The sequence below is a fragment of the Sturnus vulgaris genome, chromosome 6, assembly GCF_052056855.1.
Source record: "Sturnus vulgaris isolate bStuVul1 chromosome 6, bStuVul1.hap1, whole genome shotgun sequence".
NCBI lineage: Eukaryota > Metazoa > Chordata > Aves > Passeriformes > Sturnidae > Sturnus > Sturnus vulgaris.
Genome location: NC_142248.1, coordinates 26,122,075 through 26,141,472, shown reverse-complemented (window position 1 = coordinate 26,141,472; position 19,398 = coordinate 26,122,075). Strand labels below are relative to the sequence as shown.

Sequence of the window (19,398 nt, the reverse complement as noted above, 5' to 3'; positions counted from 1 at the left end):
GATTGATTCCTCAGCAAAGTCTGAAGCACAAAGATGCAGTGGTACTGCTTAATGTTCCCTTTGTGTTATTATTATATTTTTTCTCTCCTGTTTGTTTCAGAGATACTATGTGTTCCTGACTTGCCGGGTAGTGAGTTACCTGATGAGTGCTCATGGAAGACATGATTATTTAATTTCTCCATCAGGGCTGGGAGGTCACACGGATACTTTTGTGAAGGACATCTATCCAGCTCTGCTCACCTTGTGAGGCATTGTCCCAGTGAAGATTAGTTGCTCTCCCTTGGCATCTAACAGGTGAATTACAACTATTCACAGAGATAGCCCAGACAATTTCTGTTGAAGTTTTTGTTCTTTGACTCTTTTGAGTCTGCCAGATGAACAATTTGTATTGTGGAGGGTGCAGAGCCAGATTCAGTGAAAAGAGCATTTGCTGTGATGGCTTGTGGGAGAATTAATGTAAGCAGTAGAGTATGGGACTTGCTACCAAGGAGGTGACAGCATCAATGCCTAGCATGATGTCACTGACAACTTGAGGGTAAGTTATTCCTTGTTTTGGAACAAATACACACAGCAGGCAGCTGTAGGTAGCCTGCTTGTGGAGATATCTTTGCTTGTGAAAATGTCCAGAGGATTGACAGGAGCAGCTCAGCAAAATGCTCTAGAACACACAGCAATCACAAGCTCCAGAATGAGTTATTGATGTGCCCTTTTGTGAATGTGTTCCACATGAAAAGCAATACCCAAAGACAGTTGTCAAGTCCCAGTCCAAGTAAATTCAGCCAACACAGTGATTAGGTCTCCCAGAATTCGACAGGTCCCAGGCATCTTTTATATTAGGTTTTCAGTCACTTTTTACTTATTTGCAAGCCCCATTCCCTGGGGAAGAAGAGGTGAACCAGGGGCCTGCTGTGTGTGCAGTGAGCAGTCATGGAATGAAAAGGAGGACCCTGCCCAAAATGCTTGCAATAGGCAATGGATGGCAGAAGGAAGTGGTAAGCTATAATGGCTCAGTGTGCTGGGCAGAGGTGGTAATGCAATATGTCTTACAGAGCTCAGAATACACTCAGGGTGTATTCCTCTCACATAGTTTTATTCTGCTTGCAGCACAGGCTGGTGAGCTCAAAGGAGCAAATGGTATCACATTGAATGATCTATCAATTAAAATTTTACATAGTATTTTTATAGTTATGATAATAACATTATCATTTTGGTAAACTCAAAACATTTTATTTGCCTGGCCACTGAGGTTTTGGTTAACCCTTGCTCATTTGCAGATGCTGGTACCCAGTTCTAAGGTAGTCCAGGCATTCTTTTTCTATTAAAAAGGTAGAGTGATCTCTTGATTCAAGCAAATAGAGAAACAGAGCCTAGTGTATGTCCAGGCAGGCTTTGTTCTTTTTTACTGGTTTGTTTCTCTCATGTTTACATTTCTATGCACATTAGAAAGCGTCTATGATTTATTTATAGAAGATTTTTCTTTTCTGTGATCATTTATTGTGAATTTCATAGCATTTCTATAATAGCTGTTACTCAGTTCGGATTAATAACTATTTGCAAAGCAAACACAGCTTCATGGGAATGCAACTGTTCTAGTTAAAGCACTGGCAACACCACATGTGGCTGTGTGCTGTCCTGCTGCATGGTCTCACTGGCTTATGCTGGCAGGATTTTGAGGTTCTCTTGACTTGTGCAGTGGAACCTGAGGTGAATGTGGTATTTCTCTGGTTTGGCATAGTTTGTCCAGTTAACTAATGCTGCTGCAGCAGCTGCTATGATCTAATCTGGTTGTGGACATAAGTTTGAGAATGATAGGAAAGGATAACCTGACCTAATTTGTAATTTTACAAATATCCTCCTGTAGTCCTTCCTTTGGTTTGGAGAATGGAATTTGGGTGACATTGCATTTCTCTCAGCACTGGAAAGCCAAGACATCTGAGCAAAGCTTCAGCAGTGCCAGAAACAGGACTGGAGGAGAGACCCAGGAGAAAAAGAGACTGTCTAATAATGTAAAAACCAAAAATATATCCAAGCTAGCCATGGAAACAGGCTGGATCAGAGCAGGAACCTTGTGATGAGAAATCATAGAGCTGTGATGAAAAGAAGAAATGTGCAGAAGGAGCAATTTAGGGTTTTCTGCAGCTAGAAAAAATGAGTCTGAGCTAGAAGAGCTCAAGACAGCAGAAGAACTGAGGATAGCACCCCTAAAAGCTGGTGTCTGTGCCAGTGCTGGAACCACCACTCCCTTAGGACACTGCTGAATTTTTGTGGTGTAATGACAAAACCAATGGGGGACATAAGTGATTACCCAAGTCTTGGTTACAAGAGTTCATTAGATTGAAAAATACCTGATGAAGCCATATTTCCTAAGACTGACCCAGATGATCATTGATTTGTAGTAGCATTCACTACTGATAAAAATATAAACAAGAGTTTGGTTGATGTGTTTGAGTTTAATAATGTAAATAGTAATAGAAAATTATTTGCAGTGTTAACTGCTTCCCGTGTTGTGATGGAAAAGAATTTGCAATGCTGGAAATGCAATTATTGAAGGTGATTATAATTTTTGCTTCAGTTAAATAATTTTCATTCCAAGTATAACCCTCTCCACTCCAATGAGATTATTTATAACTTAGTATTGCACTTGAATTAATTGGCATATGGTATAAATTAACTGCTCTCAAAAACATGATTTATATGGTTTGTTCTAACTGATCTATTAAATGCAGCTTTGTTTTATGTTGATTCTTGCCAATTTAGGCAAAGTGACTTGAGTTTACACTGTCCTGGCTTCTCCTTATCTGATTACTGCCCTGCTTTTTAAAATTTAAAAATTGCAGTTATGTCAGGGATGTATGAAAAAGCTTGCTGAAAATATAATACCAGTTTCTTAAAATCAGAGAAAAAATGTATAATAATTTCATTCATCAAAATTATGAACTAATTTCTGAGCCTTTTTATAGAATGGTCAAGGTGCTGATTTTAAGCACTTAAAATTAAGAAGTTGGTATTTCTCAATTAAGCAAGCTTAATTCTTGCTTAATGGGATGTCAGTTTGTGCTTAATGGGACTTCTAAACAGAAATCAATTTCTTACTGTGCAATAGGAAAAAATACATTAAAAATTATTTTGTTCAATATGTCAAGGAATGCATTAAAATATCCCGGGTTTAAAACATTCCTTTGTATTATGATAAAAGGATTATATCAGAAAAGGTGCCTTATTAGTTTCCTCTGTTTTTCAGGTGGATGAAAAAGAGAAAAAGATTGAGGAAAAGACTGCATCCATATAAAGGAGAAAGGATTCCAATATGTTGTTATTATTATTAGGAAAACGTGATTTAAATAGGCTAATCTTGTTTCTAAGTTACTTCGAAGGCAATTGTGAGCTCCAGTAGTGCTGTGAATGAAAACATAACTAAATAATGCAGCAGGTGAGTACATTTGTGTGTAGCTAGCTACAGAAAGAGGGGTCTCCATGTGTCTGTGTATCTCAGATAGGTATTAGATTTTTATACTTGTCTTTTAAGAATCAAGTGGTGGAAAGTAGCTACTTGCCTTTCTCATTGTCACATTTTCCTAACTTAATTGGTGCTGAGCATACCCAGGGAAGGGGTAAGGCTGGCAGCTGTGCTCCCTTCCTGAAAATAAATGACTGTAGGTGAAATCAAGGGACCTAGAAGACTGTGAATAGTAAGGAAAATTGAGCAGGACCTTTGATCCTTAAATTTAAGGACCTTTTATCCTATAATTGCTGGTAACTTATACCTCCTTGCCATGGTTTTACGTTCTTCTCTGGTCATCTGCTGTTGGCCATGTTATCAAAGGGGGTGGTGGGCTAAATGGGTCTATGGTCTAAACCAACACAGATGTTCCTGCATGAGCTGTGTGTGCTGCCAAGAGATGTGTGACTCATATTTATGTAGGACTCTGTGAAGTACTGTGATATGTCATTGGTAGCTGTTTTCTTTCTTCTGTTGTTTTTTTTTTTTTTTTTTTTTTTGCACAAGATGCTTTGAGCCTCTAGCCAGTTCTGAGCCTTCCTGTAACTTCACTTCTCCTCATAATTACTTGGATGCTGCTACTCTCAGCACACTGCTAGGTTAGTCCTCCTGCTCCCTAGGTGCAGCTGTTCCACTTTTCCCATGGTGTCATTTCAAAAATACTGCAATGGGAGAAAATGTGTTTCTAAAGAAAGCCAGGCACACAGTGCAAACTCTCCAGCTTTCCATTACTGGAAGTTGAACAGTAAAGTTTTCTGTACCTCAACCAATGTTTGCTTTGATTTCCTGTGTAATAGCTTGGCCTGAAAGAGAAAAATCATCATAGATCATAGAATGGCCTGAGCTGGAAGAGACAGTTCTCTTGCTGGTTTTCCTTTTATTTTGTGTGTAGGTAGCCACAAAAACCTACTGCACTCATGTTTTAATATTTGAAATTTAAGAACATACCCCAGCAGTTAAGCATGTCCTTAAGTTTGGTGAGAGAAATGTGTTTAGAGAACTCAACATTGATTAGTAAAGAAACCTGTTTTCCTCTCCAGCTAATCAGAGAAATTAAGAGTATTTTCCTACTATTTCCTGTGAAGCTCATCTGTAAGAGGAAATATCAGAGTTGGCCTCGGTTTCTCTCAATGCCACATGGGCTTATAGTGAAGACAATCCCCCTTCTCTTCTTGACATTGGGGCTCAAGCTCTCTGTAGTCCACTGGCTCTCCTTACCTGTCTCTTGACACCATCAGCTCCAGTGCCCCATGAACTTTTCAGAACCCCAAAAGCCACAAATTGACATTCCTTTGCTATATTTAATCTGAAGTAGGGTCCATTTAAAAGTCCTACTGAGGTGGCCAAATCCAAACCTGTGAATGGATACAACATTCCAAGGACTTATACAGGCAATGAAGGTGAGCTGTGTGTGACTGTGAGCTGTGTATGAGAACCTGGAAGGGACTGTGTTGGTTCTGAGACTGCGTCCATCACAGTCAGGGTGCTGCTGACTGTTGGGGCTGGGGGTGGCTGTTTCCAGTGTAGAAAAAGCTTGTCACACTTCATGTCCCACTGCAGCTCTATGCTCATGTTTTTTCATTCAGGCTCATTTTTAGCACAAGGCCTTTTCCACTGGCCACCACTAATTCTGCCACCACCTCCTCTTCAGAGGGCAGGCTGAGCAGCCTCTTGACTGCCTGGTTTGATGCATCATCCCAGTGAGTGCCACTGCCCAAAACAAGGACATTAGCAGCGTTGGCTGAGGTGTGTTGGAGCTAGAAGTTCTTAAACAGGGTGGGATGGTGTCTGGTACCTCTGACAGAACCAGAGGTAGAACAAAAACCTGGGGTCCTTGTTTCTCACATCTCTGCCTCAATTAGCACAGTGCATTTCCTTCTGCTTTTTTAAGCAGCTATGAGCTTTCCCTCTTGCCTGACCACCAGATCAATGCGAATGCCACAACTTTAGCACTTGCATCTACTTCATAAGCACTGGGCAGCTGCTGTAATATTGCAACATTCATGATGTCACTGCTGGGTTTAAGCCAGTGGTCTATTTTATGATTAAAGTTTTTTTTCCCACTGGAACAACTTCAAGATTTTTTCATCACTAGCTCCTGTTTATTCTTTGCACCAGTGAAGTGTAAAACATGGAAAGAAAAGGAGTGAGGGGGAGAAATAGACTGGTCTGTGGCAAAGACTTCAGCAAAGCTCACCTCATGAAAACTTAGAAGCTTGCTGAGAATTTTTTTTATATGGGAAAATATGAAATGAACATTTCTAAGTGAGAGGGCTGGGGGTTTCCTGGTCTTCTGCAGCAAATACAGAGAGATCACACCTTCCCCCCCACAGAAGCCTTTTCTGTGGAGCCATATGCATCCCGAGGGACAAAACAGAGCAGCTCCTAAACACAATAAACATTACTCTGTCTGCATTAGTTTTTACAATTCTTTGTTTTATTTCTCGTTTTGTTTGAAATGACCTGTACCACAGGAATACAATTTATTTAACAGGTTGTTATTTTTTTAGGAGCAGATAATAGTTAAGTAGATACTGTTTATTTCACTGACTGTCTATGACTCTCTGCATCATTCTCACAGCCTCTGTCTCTGGCTTCACCACATAACCTAGCCACAAGAACAACAGAGCGGCCTTTGGCCATACAATTGATTATAGCTTGTGGATACAAAGTGGAAGCTCTGTTTTCTTAGCTCCAATTGGTAATGCAAGCTCAACATGTTACATTCTAGGGTCTTTCTCAATTACTTGCCCCTCTAATAGCTGCTTACATGTTTCTGGTGAAGCATGTTTTATTTTATATATTTATAACAGTTAAAAAAAAAAAAAGATGACATAGCTTACAAAGAGAAAAATAATGCCCCCTTAGCATGAGCAATACTGCAAGGTTCTGATTGTTGTGGGGACGTTTCTTGTAGCTTCACAGATTTGCTAGGAGGTGTAATGCCCAGGTTTCCCCAGAAACCTAAATCCAGAGTAGTAATTTACCTTTTAATTGATCCCCATGAAATTTGTTTTGCATTACAGGTCAGACACTGCTGTTCCCGGAGAAAATGTGCCCAAAACAGAAGCGCTGGTCACTTGGGAAGAACTGCCTTTTGTAGTAGCTGACAGGTACGTGGTTTCTGTTTTCCACGCATGCAAATCAGGGGCTGGAGCTGCTTTTACCATAGTTGCTGGTGTGAGTTTATTCACTGTCACTGATACACTTACCTCTATTGCTTCTCTTTTCTTTAAGTCATAGAGCCCATCTGTGTCCCAAGGCTCAAGCTCCATCATCTTTTACCCCATGAAGAAGGACAGCTGTGTGACACTGACTCTGGGAATCCTATATTACAAATGAGCAGCATAAAGGGCACTGACCCAGAACCCATTTCCTAGTTCATGTCTCACTTCCACATCCCCAGACCTTTTTGTAAGAGACTGTGAACATTCAAAGACCTAAGCAGTTGCTGAAGCTTCATTTCCTACTTCAAAGTGCATTGGGGGGACTACACTATGTTACACTCCTCTGCAATCCCAGCTCATTGTGTAGCTGGAAATGCTCCTCAGCTGTGTCAGTGTGATAGTACCAATGATGCACAGCAGATCAGAGTAACTGGGAAGAGATGATTGTGATTCCTGCTCTTGTTTGCAGGGCTCAAGAGACCTGACCTGCCTCCCAATTTAGGATGTTACAAGCCTTTTAAGGGTTAAATCTAGACAGGTGTTTGTGTCCCAGTTCCTGGGGAAGAGCTTGCATTCCTCGGTTAGAGAGTTTAATATATCCTGTCTGGTTCACTTCTCATCCTATTTCAGAAGAAATGCAAACATTTCCCTGCATATTATCTTCAAGCCATGAAGAATATTCAGATGGGCTCCAACATTATGCAGCTTTAACGGAGAAAGAAGTTCCTGGAAAAAAATGTATTTGGTATCTTCTTGGTATTGCTGCGCCAAGGCAGGAGTTGCCTCCATCCCATTGTCCTAATCTAAATAGCCAGCAGTCTCTGTGAGCTAGAAGCTAACTCAGCAGCTCTCCATAATCATGTTTTGTAGATAGTTTCCTATTATGGAGACCAGGCCTGAGTTCAAATACAACAAAGCTAGAAGAGCTTTTGGGGTTGTTTCTGGGTAATTTTGGTTTTGTTTTTTTTTTTTGGGGGGGGTGGAGGGATTGGGTGGGTATGTTGGTGTGTGAGTAAGTGACCTTTCCAGCAGGGCCCAACAGAGTAAGAATAGCTTCTTAGAATCTTTTAAACCCCTTTTTGGGACAGCTACCTTTGCACAGCAGGCTGGGACACAATGTGCTGCAGCTCAGCTGGGTGGGATTTGGCAGCATTGCAGCAGTGGTCAAGTGAGTCAAACTTATAGGTGTTAATGCAACCCAGCACATCTGTGAAAGCAATTATACCACAGTCAGAAAAAGTTGCCAGAGTACAGCACATGACAGGCTGGCTCTGTAATGGTGGCATGCATTTCACTTTGGTCCCTCAGTCACAGATGGGTACAGGGATCACGAGTGCAACCAAAAGCCTCTCATTTTCTCCCCAGCTGCCTCTGGGAGGGAATGGGGGAGAGAAGCACGAGTATTTGCTCAAAGCACAAGGCCACTGTGTAATTGCTGCTGCTGTGAGCACAGAAGGAATCCCAGGCCCCATGTGCCTTCTGCCCCTTAGGTCTCTGGTGGTTTGCTAATATGCCTGAAGCAAGACAAATCCTTTATCAAGTGAGTACAAAATGAGTGACTGTGTAGCATAGGAAGAACTCAAAGGAGATGGAATGGAACTAACTTAAGTACAAGGTGTGGGCTGGCTGTGAGAGCTGAGAGGTCACCATGTGCACCCCTGTGTCTGAGCCTGCCAGGGCAGGGTCCTGCAGTACTGACAGCCCTGCTGGGACACATTCTGCTCCAGCAGAAAACAAGCACCCAGTGTCTCTGATCAAACACCTCAACCCTGGTTTGGAAGACTTCCTCCTGAGGGCAAATTACTCCTCTGACACACCACCTTTTTCCTGGGGAAGTCAGGAAGGGGTGGAAGCTCGAGGAGAACAGAGGCAAGAGAGTTAGTGGTGTCTCAAATGTAGATCAGAGGTTTTTTCTCACCTCTAGTGTCATGCTGCTGACCACAAGAAAAGACAATATACTCAGGTTTCGTCAGCTCAGGATGGCTTAAAACTAAGTGACCTAGAAAATAAAGTTTCAGAGAACACCAACAGTCAGTTTTTTCAGTCACCTACATTCCCCTCTGGCTACTGGGAATGCAGCAATTATGGCTTAGGCAGCAGATCTAAACCAGGTCTTGGAGACAGCAGGAACCTGATTACATAAGAGGAGTAAATAAACATTCCCCCTGTTCTTCTCTCACCACCTCAAGGTCAGGTATTTGCTTTCTGATCAGCAAGATAACCTCTTACCAGCCCCAGGTTTAACCTATGCTAGCTCTTTTCCTGCTGCTGAGGATAATGGGATGAGGCAGGTGAAGACAGTAGTTGGAGTAGCAGGGGTTTCATGCCACCCTCTAATTTATTTCCCTAGGCTGCCACAAGAAAGCAACCTCTCAGGCTCTAGAGCTGCCTCCTCTGAAAAGCAGTGCCCTTGACTCCTAACTAGAATTTGGCAATAAGCCTAAAGTCTCTGTGGAGCCAAAGAGCTCTAATGAGTCTAGGAAAGGTCTGGTTTGGAGTGTATTTATACTTGGGCAGTAACCATGCAGACAAAGCCTTGTGTTCTCTGCCACAAGGAACAGGTAGGGAATGGCACTCAGCTGAGCTGAAGAGGCAGGTGTGATACACTATGGGGTGAAAAGTGTGGAAGAATTGTAGTTAGCACCACATAGGAGAGGATGCAGAGATTATCAAGTCAACCCAGCACTGAAGCATAACATCAGGCTCTTTTCTGTTGCCATTTGGGAAAGACTTGCATTTTCTCAGGTACATACCTCCTACCTCTTCAGGGGCCTGCGAGGGTTGTACATGGGAGGGACTAGCCAGGCGTAATGACACACTGTACAAGGTGGCAGAATATCTTACACAGTTAGGAGCATCTTTCCCAGTAAGGAGTGGGGCCTGTATGTACAAGTGTTAGAGGAGTCTGGGAGGCAGCCTTTTTGTTCAGGAGAGGTCCAGCAGCATTGCTCTCCAAAGGAGCATCTACTCTATGGTAAGAGTCAGAAAGGTGGCAAAAAAAAAAAGGACCGTGGCTGCTTCCCTTTCTAACTGACTCCTCGTAACACTAGCAGATAAAATTTATATTGACTGTATTCTTCCTCTCTTCCTGCTTCTGCCCCACTCCCCCACCAGATCTGGCAGAGGGAGCTGGGAAGCAGGCAGCCTGGACAGCGCTGAGAGCATCACTGATCAGAGGGGCTGAGCCCCGATGATGCCTCAACAAGTGCAAGAGCATAATCTGGTATTTCCCACAGAGAAAACAATGAAAAAAAGAGAAACAGGTGACTGATTAAAAGTTTCCCCCCTCCTGTACACAAGATTCTGCAGTCACGCCGACAGATAGACATTAAATAATTCTTCCATAATAAATGATTGGAGATAAAAGCCGGCGGTGGCTGCTGCTGCTGTTTGGATTGCTCCGTTGTCTGCATCTTTGTTTCTAGTTTGTTCCCCGGCCACAGTCGGCTGGTGCTGGGGCTGTCAGACCTTTGCCTCTAGCATTTCTAGGAAGAGTTTATGCATGGGAACCTTGCCCTGCAGTTTGATGCTGTAGAAGTGCTGCACAGCTTTAGCAGCCGTCTGCCGCAGGAGGGGCAAGGTCAGGAGCAGCTTGCCTGCTCGCCGGGGCTCCTCATTGCGCTGACTCAGCTCGTAGTCCTGCAGGGCTTCGTGGAGAAGGTCCTGGAGTTTCTGCACTGCATCCATGTCCTCTATGTGCATGGAGTCTGGGGTGAGGGAGAAAAGACAGCAAACAGACAAGTCAGACATGAGAAAAGAAATCCTTTATGGTTCTGAAGCTAATGATTTTTTCTTTCCTTCTTATCTGTTCCTGTGGGGGGGTTTTGGGTTGTTTTTGTTCCCTCCCTCCCCAGGGCAGGGGTTGAGGGGTGTTGTTTGGTTTGTTTCTTAAGTGGAAAAAAACCAGCTTGCTGGCAGGGGTGGTGCTGCTGCCTGAAGTTTGGCAGCAGCCCTGTGTGTTGGCCCTAGCAGTGCAGGGACAGTAAGATTGCCAGGGGTAGGTGGGTGACACACGTGCCCTGTGTGCTGCCAATTTTGCCAGCCACCCCAATGCAATGCAGGGGTCAGGCAGGGGCCTTTGTGATTTGCACTTTCACTTGCCCTCCATGCTCCTTATGGGGAGAGTCACCCTGCAAGGGGCAGCAGCTGCTGTGCTGCCGCTTGGGAGCAATCTCATTAAGAATAATTAACGCTGCTATAGCGCTTCATCTGTCTAAACTGCCTAATTGCCGTGCAGCTGCTAAGGGTGTCAGCAAAACAGAAAAGCCCCAGTAGGTCACAGCCAGTGTGCCCAGGGGTGTTGCCAGACCCACCTTTGTGCATATGCCCCTGTTTTCAGAGACTGCCAGCAGCTGCTCAAGGAGCTTCCTGCTGGAATAGAGGAAACCCATGGCTCCTGCAAGGCCTCTTCCCTTAGGCTGCCAGTTGGATTTCTATGAGCTGTTGGAGGGGCTAGCAGGGTTTGCAAGGCTCCTTGGTGTGGCTGTGAAGCGAAGGTAGCTAGCTGGTAAGGGCTGCGATAGGGAACTGTGTTGAACACAGACTGCTAAACCTGTGGGGTAAGTTATGGTGTCAGAGGGAAGCACTGAAGAGCAGAGAGGCACAGCATCACCAAAGGTTTTCTCCTTTTTCATCTTGCTGATACGTGCTTCTTTCTTACAACCATGACAGAGCTGGAGACACTGATGCCTTGTCTTCATTGTTCAGAGACTTTTAATCAATACTGAACCTATTGATAAAGATTCCTGCCACAAGGCAACAAATACAGAAGCAATGGCAAAGAGAGAGTATGGCAAGCACACATACATACGTGTAGTTGCACCACCTGCCATCACAGCCTGGGCTTTGCAGTGTGGCAGTGCTCTGGCTCAGCCTACACACAAACACAAATGTGAGGACATGGGCTCCCCAGAGTGACAGCAGTGAAGGGGAGGAAAGCAGACTGAAGTGCCAAAATCTCTCTAGAAACATGTGTCATCTTTATGGAAAGCACAACACAAATTAGAGACTGTGAATTTTGTAAGATACATTTATGGTAAAAATGCTATTTATGATTCATGATTTATAAAGTATTACAACAGTTGGGAAAATATTATGTCTAGCAAGAAAGCTGTTTAAGAAGCTGTTTAGAAGGAATGCACTAATTAAGAAGGTATTAAAGGGAAGTATCCCCAAGAAGCCTACTGAAGAACGATTCTTGATACATTTACACTTTTCATCCGAGAGACCAGGCAAAGAAGCTCAGAAGAGGGCTGCTAGGTCATCACAGGGACCTGAGCTACACACAGAGGTTGATTCTGAAAAGTAGGGAGAAAGAAGCATGTTTCCAAGTCAGCTGGGCAACTTCTCCCAGCCAGGTAGCATCTCTGAAAAATCTCCATGCACAATCCAAGAGAAGTAAGTGGGATCTGTTTCCTGCCAAGAAAACCTCGCAGAGGTCGTTTTGAAGGCTGGAAATATCAAAAGCTGGAATGTCCTCTGTCCTTTCTGTTGAGTGTCCTTCTGGCTAGGGTCACAAGGGGGAGAAGTAATCTGAAGCCTGTCAGAGTTTGCAGATCCCAGTGGATGGTAGAATTGCTGTGCAATTAGCCATGTTTCAGGGTGAAGTGGGTGCTCTGCTTTTGGGTACTGCTGCTGTACACTAGACAGAATGCCAAAACTTCCCTTCTGCCACCTGGCTTCTGTAAAGGTGACAAGACTTAAAAGCACTAAATAACTAAGTGTATACAGTGAGAGAAACTGGGGAAATAAAGATCAAAGTCTGCCCCACCCCCACCACACTCTGCTGAAAGAAGCTCAAAATTGGCATCTGACTGCAAAAAATAAAAGAATATTGCAGGATTAATTTCCTTGCAATCCATCAGTGAACTGGTGTCGATGGCATTGATAAACTGTTAATTACGAAATCAATAGCTATGAATTTTTACAGCTATCAGAGCGCTGAGGTTGGGGGCAGGCTGCCTGACCATGTCCCTGAGGGTCAGCTGGCCTAGAAGCTGGGCTTCATACCAGGAGCCTGTCTCCAGCACTGCTGGCATGGGGTACAGGGCAGGTGTGAGAATGGACAAGGCCCACTGCTTCCTTACCTAACTCTCTTCTTGCAGCTTCTGACAGGAATAGGAACCTTACAGGACCCATTAATACCCATTAAAATTTGCTATGCATCCCTTTGCCAGACCCAGACATTGCTCACTCTATCTTAGCATTAAAATGCATTGCAGAAAGAAAAGGGGAAATAAATTTTGGCCACTCTGGGATGTCCTAAAATGAATGTGTGCTGTATGCTAACCTAGAGGGCTCCTCAATACATAGGCTGGTCAATTTTTATTCCTCAGGATAGAGGACCTAGGAATGCTTAAAAATGGACTGCTGACTCTGAAGGGTAACAAATTAGGTCTATATCACCTCTACTCTGTTAAAAAAATGGGTGATCATATGGTCTGGGACTTGCCTACTGCTCTGGGAATTAAGAATTCATCCCTCAGCTCTCTGAAATGCACTTACTGGACAGACATCCCTTGAATTATCTTTGCCAGTCCCAGCAGGTGTGTTGTTGGTGCGTCACACCAAGGACTCAGAGATCAGCCTACTGTCAGCTTCTTCTCTAATAATTCTGAGTGAGCTCCCACTTCTATTTTCATTTGTTTGAATTCCTAGAACCAAACGGTCAGTATACATAGGGCTATAAAAGTCCCTAGAATTGCTTGAGCAATTATACCCAGAATTTATCTACATGGGAGGGAAGGCAGAAAGCAGTTTTAGGCAGCACAGGTGCTAATCTAGGTGTTCATCTTTGAGCTTATCTCTGATCCAAGGGAGCTGAAGCCTGGCCCAAACTGCTCTCCTCCTATTGTAGGAATTGACTGTTTGCATGGCAAGCACACACATGCAGGCTCTGTCAAAAATACACTAAGAAAAATAACTGGCATTAAAAGAATGTGAAGGTTCAATGTTAGGTTACAACAGAAAAATACACTTGCCCTATTCTAGCTTCCTTATCTGTGTGTTGCAAGAAGCTTTAATTACATGAAAAACAAAATCCCATGCTTTGCTTTCATATGTTTCAATACAAATAACAAAGCAGGACTTTTGTGAATTATATTTCTGCATAGCTACACTTCCAGCTGCACTAGGAGAAACCAGTGAAGTCAGAGTGATTCTTTCCATCCAGCTGAGAACATGCTTTGGCCTGTGCCTCCTGACCCTTACCTCGGTTTCTTTACTCCACAGCACTGGAAATGGAGCCCCAAAGCATCTGATGAGTGTTGGTTGTTCTGCTCTGTCTTTGTTCAGTGTTACTCCCCTCCTGTGGAGAATGTCTCATAAGCTTTACTCTGGGCTTAGTCCTGGAAGCACAGTGAGCAACAACAGCAGAGAGTGCTTCTGTTGCACTGTGAAAAACTTGACAACAGTGTCCACAGCACAGGCCAGCTAAATGTCCCAGTGTGGCACTTCTCCTGTCACATCTGCTACCTTAGCACTTCAGCCTCTCTGAGGAGCCCTTCTCCCTGTTCAATCCTGTGACCCTCCTGGTAGACAGGGTCTTAACAGGGTGATGACATCACCCATAGCCACCATTGCACAGACAAGAGAGGCTAGCCTTGGCCATCTGCCCATCCTGGTTCACTGGCAAAGTGAAGGCAGCAATTAAAATTATAAAAGCAATATATGAGAAATTGAGAAAGGGAACAAAGTTATGAAGTGCAGAAAAACAATAGGGGAAATGAAGGACATACGAGGATAAGCCATGTCTAGAAGGGCTAAGTAAAGAACGGACAGTAAAGAAGTTTTATAAATATTTAAGGAATAGAAGAAAAATGATCATTTGTAGGGGGGCTCTTTTCAGCTGGAGATGATTAACCTATTAATAGCAGTGCAGAGTAGATAGAAGTCCTGTATGAGTATTTCTGTCTTATTTGGAAAAGAGAAGCTTTGTACACCTGTATTATATGAAGATGATCAAGACTTCAGTTTGTTGTTTATGCAAGAAGGTATTAGGACAAACTTCACAGAAATCAGCAGAGCTGGATAACTTGGCTTTAAAAGTTCTAAAATTTCTGGCTGAGGGTCATCCAGGGCAGATTAATTAGTCTTGGTATTCTTAAGAAATTCAAGATGACTGGAAATGTTCTAATGATGCACATATTTTCCCAGGTCTTATCTGATAATTTCTATGCTAGCCGGATGTGAGCCAGGGCAAAAAAAAAAACGGGAAAAAATAAAGGTGACATTCAATTGAGACTAATAAGATGGCATTTATAGGACATGTAAATGTGGCACTTAGGGACATGGTTTTGTGTTTGACTTGGCAGTGCTGGGTTAACAGTTGGAAGTGGTGATCTTAAAGTTTTTTTCCATCATAAATGATTCTGTGATTTTACTGCCAGTCAACATGATACTTGGGAAGAGAGGTCTTGTCAAACAAACTTGATTTCATTCTCTGATGAGATTACAAGTTTGGTTGATAAAGTTAACTGCACAGATATAATAGACTTAGGTTTTTATAAGACACTTGGCTTAGGACCACAGGACATTCTCATTAAAAAATTAGCACTATGCAATATCAATAAAGAACACTTTCAATTGATTAGTAACTGGCTAGATGACAGATCTCACAGTAGCTATCAGCGGTGAATCATCCCTGAAGAAGGAGTTTTCTCATGGGATCAGTAAAAAAACAAGCTGCTGCTCAACATTTGTATCAATGAACTGTAAGGAATTTTTTTTTTTCTTTTATATTGCTACTGCTAAGAAATGGATGGATGGCAAACAGGGACAGAATGGTGTAAAATAGTCAGGCAGCCTCCCAGAATCCTGGACCACGTCCATATCCATATATCCATATCCAAGGAACACAACTATGGAACAGGAAGTTTATCATATCAAGCTGTCAGGTATAAAAAGACCCGGAGTCATAGGACCCAGCTCAACAAAGATCCTTCTTTTGAGGCTGAACTCAGGCAAACAGACATTAAGATATGCTGCTTTTTTTTGGGTTTTTTAGCTGAGAGAATGATTAATTATTAGAGTCAGCTGCCAAGCAAGATGAAGATTCCCCCTCTTTTAATCTTCCAGCTTCACCCTGGGTGTTTTTCTTTAAAGTAGCTTTAGCCAAATGCAGATACCGGTTTCAGGGCTGGGCTGCAAGAGTGAATTCTGTGACCTGCATGGTGCAAATTTGGCAAAGAGATCTGATGTGAGACAATGAGACTCAGGGGATGTAGAGGGAGCCCTTGTCACACAGTAGCTTTAGCAGTTTCCCTTTCAGATGGGACTCCTGAGCAAATCTGTGTCTGGCTGTTTTTGATACAATGCAGCCTGCTGGATCCACATCTACAGTGTCTCCCAGTTAAACAGGGATTCAGTGCCTCTGGTACCTCAGCGTCTCCAGGACAGAGCCAGGCAGCCCCAACCCCACAGCTTTTTGAAATTGGGATGGGTTTCCCTGATTGCTGTATCTTACCAACACTGCTGAGGTGGATGCAAGTGTGGCTCACATCCCTTTTCTGAGCTCATGGCACTGGAGTTGGCTTGCTAGTGGAAAAGGCCTCCACAGATCCTTTTACTGCCTGAAACCAGCAACCAGTCCATCCCTGTCTGTTCCACTCCCTACTAGAGGGTCAGAGCACAGCTAGGGCTCCAGCAGCAGTAAGCCTCCTTTCTCCCTGCTTTCCAGCTTAGAGTGGAGCTTTGAGAATGTTGCATGACACAGGCAGAGATTCTTAGGCAGTAGGCTCTAGTCTCCTCTCAGGTCAAATAACAGCATGAGCCTTGACTGCCTAGTTGCAAGAGTGGCTGGGCCAGGGCTGTACCTGAGTTGGCGAGGGCCAGAGCTTTGAGTGTGACAAATTCCTCCTTTTCCACCTTGAGCTTCTTATAGCGGCGCACCAGCTGTAGGATGGCCAGGTAGAGCTCCAGCAGCCCTGTCAGACGAGAATGCTCTTCATCCATTATGTAGTCCTCAGCATAGACCAGCTTGTCCTCATATGGCAGGGAGCGGTACACAATGCCCAGGATGAGAATTTCCATCCAGGCACTCTGCAGAAGGCTCATCTGGTCTCCGAGGGAGAGGTTGGAGAACCCTAACAGGGCAAAAGACAAGCAGGGTAAAATGGGTGTGCAGCAAAGCCTAAGGACTAGGGTCCTTAGTTTCCCTAAGATTCAAACCATGCACTCTTCCCTACTGACCTGCTGCTTTAAAAAACCCAAACAACTCACTAAAGTGACCCTGTTTATGTAGCAATCAGCACACATGGACCTTACCCTTCTCTTTGCTCCTATGCCCACCCACAGTCTTAAACAGGAGTTCTGATGCTCTGATTGCATTTATGGGAGCCCAAGGTTGGTGACAACCTCTTTTCAATGACCACTGCTTCTTTCATAGCAGCAACTCTTTTGTACAACATTACCTTCCCTCTCTTCCTCTGCAGGTCTGTATTGCAGCCCATTTGGTCTGTCCCAGCTCAAAAATGAGCAGAGAAGAGCTCCAGAAGGCAGGAAAGAGGGCTTCTGATGAGATGGGGGGGAATGACACAGGCCTGAATTACAAGTATCTTGTATTACTAGAATCTCTCATTTTGGCAAAGATAAGAAAAAGTACAACGAAGTACCAAAATGTGTCCAAAAATTAATACATTTGTGAACAGAATCCTCTTCTATTCAGCACACTTTAATCTCCGTACCAGTAGCTCTGCCTGCAATCCTATCCAGAGACAGAATACCTTTGTGGTGCCATACAAGTACCTAAATCATAGCCAAACCTGGTAGCAATGGAACAGCCCCCACAGTGAACCAAATATTCTCGCAAAATACAGAAAGAGCAAAGATAGACCCTGACGACCTCAGAGTCCACTTGAGAAAGTGAAGAGGAAAAAATACAGAGGCAATGTCCACCTCAAGGTAGGGAAAAAAGTGCATGGGAAGGAAAACTGTCTGTTATGCTTTCCATACCTGGTATGCTTGAAGGCCAGACCACTAAAGATCCTGGGAGTCATTACAAACAGGAATGTCAATCACAGTGTGTTGGTTCTCTCTAGGCAGCTTTTGCCCAGCATGGACAGGCAGAAATTGTACTTTTTATGGCAGCCCCTTGCTTCTAAAGGTTCCTAGGGCTGTGAAAGAATGGGACACCCAGACATGCCTTAGCTGGGAGGGTGATGCTCCACCGGCCTCCCCAGGGAGTTTTCCCCCCAGATGCATATGAAGCCTTGGTGATCACCAAGACACCTGTGAACTCATGAGCCTCTGTGCAGAAGCCTCCCAACTCTGCTGGCTGCATGCAAGACTCAGCTGGACTTCTTTATCCCACACCCCACCCCTGTTCATAGCTCTTGGCCCCACATCGGGGCTTATGTACACAGCCACCATGATGATCATTTGATTTCTCTTGTTATCAAGTTGGCAATTAACAAAAGAGCTGATGATTGCTATATTGACTGACTGTGGGATCTCCTTTTCTATCTGCACTATCTCAGCTGGGGAAGGGAAGGCAGAAGGATGGGTTAGTGGTATTTATTTATCTCTACGCCATGTTTTGTGTTTGTGTTGCCAGGGGAAGCAAAGGGTGATAATGGCCTGGCAGCCCTTGGACATCCAATTTCCCTTATCAGGCCACTGAATAGAAAAGAGGCCCCAGGCCACATTAATTAACAGATACCAATCAGCTGTCACGTGCTGTGTGTGCAAGGTCTGAGGGGAGCAGTGGGTGGGAGGGAAGAATCAATAAACCATTGGGGAGGAGTGCCAGAGGGAACAGCTAAAGAGGAGTCGAGGCTACTGGGGAGAAGAGCTGCAAATCCAGCTCCATTACTGTGAGACTGGTTCCTGTACAGCACAGCCTGTGCTCCACATAGCCCTGAAGAATCTCACCTCTTTTTCAAGCTGGGAGGTGGGTGCCTTGTCCTTTACCTCACCCTTCTGCCCCTTATGCCCTGCACTGAGAACTGTGCTGCCCTGGAATGCAGTTCTCCTGACTCAGTCCAAGTGCAGCTCCAATACTTGGGATCCTGTCTCCACACGTCTGCCTGCTGCACAGGGAACTGATGAGATTAGCCCTGAGATCAGAGTAAAGGTGCACAGCCACTGTTCCACTCTTTAGAAGCTGAGATCTCTCCTCTGGTCATCCGTCTCCTAGCTCTGACCATGGACATAAGTCCAACATTTAGGTTGCTGCCTTAAGTCCATTTTCTGGATCAGTCACATGGCCTTTCTGCATCTTCATTCCCCATCTGAATTACAAAAGGCATTAGGGCATTGCCTCACTGCAGTCTGTGAACAACACTTCTTAAAGATTGAGTCATGTAGTAGAGTGAGGGGATCCAGGACAGGCATGGTTTGTACTTTTCTGCTACAGAATTAAGAAGAAAAAATTATTTAAGTCTAGCAGTAGCCAGTACACACAGCATCTCTATTAACTGCCCTTTCCCAGAGGCTGTTGTGGCAGGTGAGAACAGGAGACACCATATTTTACCCTTTGCCAAGAAGAACAGAACAGCCAACTGCAATTGCCCCACCCACCTGGGAAAGCCCCTGGCCAAAAGCATTCCCAGGTAGCCAACAACTCCAGCTCCAGCAGGCGAGTGGGAAGAGAGAGCGCTATGGTGTCAAGCCTGGACTTGAAATGTCTGACAGAACTGGGAGCCTTTCCCTCCAGCGTTCACACATGTGGAGTGCAAGGACTAATGGACTGTCCCCGAAGCACTGCAGCAAAGGTGAAATCATATAATTCTCTCA

The 19,398-nt window shown here is 44.1% G+C and overlaps 1 protein-coding gene across 1 annotated transcript in view; it reads right to left on the bottom strand.

The window, feature by feature from the left end:
- Window positions 1-5,914: 5,914 nt before the first annotated feature.
- The window catches only part of ESRRB (estrogen related receptor beta), a 40,883-nt gene continuing 27,399 nt past the window's right edge, over window positions 5,915-19,398 (bottom strand). Inside the window, exons 5-6 of the mRNA XM_014893494.2 lie at window positions 16,479-16,748; window positions 5,915-10,373 (exon numbers count right to left, since the gene is read on the bottom strand). Of these exons, the coding sequence (XP_014748980.1) occupies window positions 10,129-10,373; window positions 16,479-16,748 (515 nt within the window). The 3' untranslated portion in view covers window positions 5,915-10,128. The remainder of the gene's footprint in view (window positions 10,374-16,478; window positions 16,749-19,398) is intronic.